The sequence below is a fragment of the Pongo pygmaeus genome, chromosome 7 (assembly GCF_028885625.2).
Source record: "Pongo pygmaeus isolate AG05252 chromosome 7, NHGRI_mPonPyg2-v2.0_pri, whole genome shotgun sequence".
Taxonomy (NCBI): Eukaryota; Metazoa; Chordata; class Mammalia; order Primates; family Hominidae; genus Pongo; species Pongo pygmaeus.
In genome coordinates, this window is record NC_072380.2 from 121,009,256 (window position 1) to 121,015,255 (window position 6,000).

The 6,000-nt window shown below is 32.2% G+C and overlaps 1 protein-coding gene across 2 annotated transcripts in view; it reads left to right on the plus strand.

Annotated features, from left to right (window-relative positions):
* EMC2 (ER membrane protein complex subunit 2) overlaps nucleotides 1–4,860 on the plus strand; it is a 48,413-nt gene extending 43,553 nt beyond the window's left edge. For both annotated transcript variants that reach the window (XM_054499874.2, XM_063669024.1), the window contains exon 11: nucleotides 2,188–4,860. In XM_054499874.2, the coding sequence (XP_054355849.1) occupies nucleotides 2,188–2,274 (87 nt within the window). In that variant the 3' untranslated portion in view covers nucleotides 2,275–4,860. The remainder of the gene's footprint in view (nucleotides 1–2,187) is intronic.
* The last annotated feature ends 1,140 nt before the right edge of the window (nucleotides 4,861–6,000 follow it).

Sequence of the window (6,000 nt, forward strand, 5' to 3'; positions counted from 1 at the left end):
AGTTCTGGAATAGACAGAATAATTGCATGTCAGATTAAATTTGAAGTGATAGATTTGTATTTCCAACTTTCTTTTATTTGTTCTGACACAAGTAAATTCATTTGGTTTATTCTAAATTGCACTGGTTGTGAGTAATGTTGACACCATCTCAGGTGACTCTTTAAAATTAGCTAATTTTAAAAGATCACACTGTATTATTTTTATGTTTAAGTATAAACCAAGAAAAATACTGTATTTAAAAATACATGTTATGGTTTTAGCTCTACAGAATTTTTTTAATTTTTACTTTGCTATTTAAAAGCAATTAGAATAAATATTATGTGGTAATGTTACTATGTGATGTCCTATTCTGTACCCCTCCCCCAACCCATAAAACTTTTTCTCAGAATTAGACCTTTAAGTATCTGATTAGGACCGTTCCTATTTATGTTTCATAAATGGTGGTAAAATAAAAAGCTTTCTGTTTCTGGTAAATCCTTGTGTAAGTGAATTTATTAACTGGATAACAGAAGTAATAAGCATGCCCCACAGCCTTTAGTCCTCAGGGGAAATTATAAAAAGACAAAGTTTTAAATGTGATATTGCTGTTACTGTATTTAACATATGAATTCCTTAAATTCGTGATGCCTTTTGAAAGGCAAGGTGATCTTGATTTTTATGAGAAGCTTTTTTTTTTTTCCTCTGGCATTTGCCCTAGAAACATCCTTTATTTACTTTTTCAAATCAGGATTCAACTACAGAAACTAATCTAATGGTTTAGAGTGTAGGAAGTGAGGGAATCATAATGTTAAGCTGTAGCCAGAGGGGTCAGAGACAGGTTACCAATTCCTGAAGCCTGTTGCTTCTATGATGTTACCTGTGCTTGATCACTTAATCTTTCTGAACAGGTCATGAGAAGTTTGCCAAATTAAGTTAATTACAGAAGACAAGAAACACATCATAAATCAAGTACTAAGTGCTTAAGACAGCATTGTTATTTGAAGAAATGATCAGTCACTTGAAAATGTATTGAGTGGTTTGATGTTAACTTGAAAACACTAGATGTTGCTGATACCAAGTATTTTAATCATATTTAACCAGGGAGAAAATGGGTAACATATATATATATATATTATATATATATATGTATACACACACACACACACACACACATACACAAAACTTTCAGGGAGAAAATGGGTAACATATATATATATTATATATATATATGTATACACACACACACACACACACACACACACTAAACTTTCTCCCATCTCCATCAAGGAGCACTTACTTATCTAGTAAATCTTTTGTTTTAAATCAGACTGATAAATGATGGGAATTGTCAGTCCAGTTAACAAACTCATTTTGAAATCAGCATGTGGTATTCAACAGTGTTTCCCTCCAGCGGTTATGTGTACAATATTGAATTTAATATGCCATGAATTTGCTTTTAAATACACAAATATAGGGTATATTTTGTGTATATATTGATGTATTTATTTTGTTTTCATAGTAAAATCCAATCCCAATTAGTTTTATAATATAAACAAATTACAATTAATAAAGTAGAAATGCATATTTTAAAACATGTTTACATTGTTTTAATGTGTAGCATACGTTTTTACTTGACAGCTCTTTGCAGAACCATATCATTTAGTTAACTAATAAATCTGGAAACTTAAAAAAATTATGAGCTACTTTAAATAATTTTAGAGAGTACTTGCAACTTTAAAATGTTTAGTGAAATAACTTGTATTTGTATTGTACCTTTGTTTGAAATTGTAAAAATCTGTTTAGACATCAGACAAGTAGAAGTGGTTCACACTCCTACACTACATAAATATAAGCTAAATTGCATTTTAAAATTATACTTTTTATTTCATATTATTTTGGTCTAAATAGGATAGTTTCAAATACATGATTTTATAGGTTATTATATTATGTAAACGCTTAAACTGGCCAAGTGTGCAGTGAACTCTCTGTACACTTCAACTGAAGGTAAGATCTTAAAGGAAAATGTCCTTAATACCCAAATTTTATTCTTATTGAAAAAGCAAAGAATATATTTGATTTCCTACTAGTGATAAAATAGTCAGTGTTAAGTTTCATTAACAATGTGGAGGTAAGATTGTCATTTTTAACCTGCCACTGAAATTGAGCCTAATTGAGCTTTTTTTTTTTTTTTTTTTTTTTTTAAATTAGTTTGCAGGTCGAAGTAAGAAGGAAACCAAATATTCTCTTAAGGCTGTCGAAGACATGTTGGAAACATTGCAGATCACCCAGTCTTAAGGTTTCAAAAACTCTTTGACATTAGATTTCACAACTGCACAATTGAACTTATTGGCCTGTAACTTATTTACTAAATGCCCAGTGCTATTTATATACTACAGTAATTTTCTGTTAAGAAGGCAGTTGTAAAGAATGTGTTTATATAAACCTAAAAATGCCTTTTACTGCTAAGTGGGAAGATGGGGGAAATCCATGGAAGAGAGATTTAAGACTTATTGATTGTACATCAGTCTCTTCATATCACATATACATATATATATAAAACTCTAATGTAGAATAACCTTGTTAAATAAACCATGATGATTTATTAAACTTGCGTATGAAGATTCTAACTTCATTTGGTTATACTCACAATGGATATATTGTTTAAGAACTCAGTTTCTAGTTAACTCCTTACTGGTGATAGCAAAGACACAGCATATGTAGCTGACCGAATCAGATTTTTTTGACTTTGTTTATATTGTCGAATTGGATTTTGCTGTACATTCCAGTGGGCTATGTGAATTGTTTTATCTGCTGTAATATCCTTCTGATGAATCTTGCTTAAAATATGTCATTCTCCAAAGTTCAGCAATATTTCTTTGTAAAATTTTTGTTTTGATACAGGACATAATTGAGATTTTTACGTATAAAATGTCTTAAGGTAAATATGTGTTATGACACTTAAATTTAACTTTTATGCAAGTTATATTTATTGAACCCTTTAATAGTAAATTACATGAAAGAATATTCAAGAATCATATAGAGTAGGGATTAAAGGGGTTGTAGTTATTTTTTATTTTGAAAAAAATAAGAAAATTAAAACTATCCTTAGAAACAAAAATGTTAAAATTTTCCTGTTCTATCATTACCTTAGTTAGAATTTTTTATTTTTCTCTTTTTATAATAAACAATCATTATGCTACCTTCAACAGTATTTGACATGTTTCAATAAAATAGAAGAGACTTTGAAAGTTAAATTTCATTTAGACACAAATCAGTTTTTAAAATAGCAACTGTTCACAGCAAATATTTTTGGTATTTGTTTATAATAAATATACTTAAATTTATCTTTACTAAAAATATACAGAGGCATCTGCAGACTTGTCATTGCTGCTTTGGACAAGTGGGGATTGTGGAGGAATTGACAATCTAGAAGTGTTTAGAAAGAAAAGTATTGTCAATATCAGCTTCTTTTAACCTTTTGAATAGTTCTGCTAATAAATTATTCTCCATATCTAGTCTAATCTTTCATATTACAGTCATTTTCGTTTTATTCTGCCATGAGTAATAGACAGCTAATTAATATATTCTGTGAAAGAACTCTTCTCATCTGAAGGTAATTCTCTACTAATCTTTGTACACATGAAATTAGTAACTGCATTTTCAACATGATGAACCATTTGAAATTTGCATTTTCTGTAAAGAAAATAGTGCCTGCACGTTGTCTCACTACCTTTTCCCCTTCAAATCTCCTCCCCATCAGTCACTGGATTAGTGTTTACTCTAGCAATTATATTTGTGTAATAAGTAATTCAGTGCCTCTTATAGCTGTCTGCCTTAGTTTCACTTTTTTTTTTTTTTGAGACAGTCTCCTTCTGTCACCCAGGCTGGAGTGCAGTGACATGATCTCAGTTCACTACAACCTCCACCTCCCAGGGTCAAGCGATTCTTGTGCCTCAGCCTCTGAGTAGCTGGGACTACAGGCATGTGCCACCATGCCTGGCTAATTTTTGTATTTTTGGTAGAGATGGGGTTTCACCATGTTGGCCAGGCTGGTCTCGAACTCCTGGCCTCAAGTGATCTACCCGCCTCAGCCTCCCGAAATGCTGGGATTACAGGCATGAGCCACTGGGCCTGGCCAGTATCACTTTATTTTTTCAAAATTTTAATAACTTCTTGCCAAGATTTTATATTTGTTAAGCACATTGCCAATCCATAATAATTTATAAACTTCAACTTAAATGTACTGATAATCCCATTACAGCAGGCAGTTGCCTACAGCTATTACCTTTGTTTCTTCTTTGTTTAACAGTACCTTAGTTTGATCTGATAGTGGCAAGGATCCCTCTTCCTCAAAGAGATTAGGACCTTACCCCAACTCCAGAGGCTGCACCTTCATTGATCTGAAACGGAGGTGGTAGTTTTATTCCGTACAGTCTGATTAGTACGAGGCAAAACTTTTTGCAGTGAAGGAAATCAACCATCTATTCTGTCTGTCTATTGTGGTAGCTGCTAACCATATGTGATATTGAGTGAGTACTTGATATGTGGCTACTGCAATTGAGAAATTGAATGAAATGAACAGAGCCCTACTGAGAAGGGCTTTCCTTTCAAATTAAAAAATCAGAGCTTTGTGTGGTAACAGTCATTGCCTTTTTCTCCTCTTTCTGGCCAACAACATGTCTAAAGGTGCAGCTGCCATCAAACAACCGTGAAACAGCAAATGTGAGAATGAGAGTTACATTTCAGAGATGGAACTGAAGGAGGATTAAGGGGATCCTGGGTCCTTGATATGGCAATGTTGAACACCCAAACCAAGATGAGCAATTGCCAAACTCCCCAATTATTAAATGAGAAAAAATAAACTCCTGATTGTTTAAGACACTGTTTGGTTTCCTGTTACTTTAGCCATGTATGTTTCTGACTAATATATCTGCTTATCCACTCTTCAACATTTTTTAATGTGTTAAACTCTTATTTTAGACATGTCAGGAATACTATTTCAGAATCTAATCATTTAAAGCAAGGAGATAATTACATATAAGAAAAGAAGTAATGTGTTATTGCAGCTCAGCTCCTAGCATTCTAAGCCAACAGAGGTGAAAAGGGGACATATTTACACAGCTTAACCATAAAAATAATACTGATTTGGAGGCACAAGAGGATGTAGAGAAAAATATAAAGGGAAGACCAGTATTTTAGTATGCTGCAAGCATATACTTCAACTTTTTATTGACAAATATTTCAATTAATCTTTTTGTCTTAGATACTGTAGCCCACTTATCATCAAAGTAACTTCATTTTAATTCATTTCATAGAACCACAGGATTTTAGACTGGACTTTGGAGATGATTTTGTTGTACTTCATTTTAAGATGAGGAGATCTGAGGTTAAGATAAATTAACCTCTTGTGTTACAGAGCATGGACCAGACCCAGGATGTCAGGGGTTTCCAAGTCAGCATTTTTTCTGGTATCCTCTGCTGCATCTGGCTATCTTGTGATGTTCCAATTTTAGAGTGACAAAAATGAGAACCAGTTATATGCAAGGATCATAGCTTGTTAGCAGATCAGGGACTATAATTCAGATGTTCTGATTTGTAAAACAATTTTTAATTAAATAAAAAGGTAAATTATATTTTAATTTAAATTGTGTTTAAATTATTTAAGATATTATTTCATTTACAGTCAATATGAGAACGATTTCAAAATATTTAGAATATAATATAATGCCATTTTGCTCCCTCCCCTTTTTCCCCCACTGTTAAAACTCTTGTTGTTTTCCATTTATTGGTTCTTAACATGGCCTTCGAGGGTCTGTATAGTATCAGAATCAAGGAGATAATTTAGATTTCTTTAATTGTAAATGATGTCCTTCCACTTTCCCACACTTTGAATTCAGCTACACTTAAAGTCCATGAAGTTGTTATACTTCCTTCTTCCACAAACATTCAGTATCTACAAAATAATATGATGAAGGACTAAATGCATTCCTCTTAAGATTAGAAACAAGATAAGGATATGCA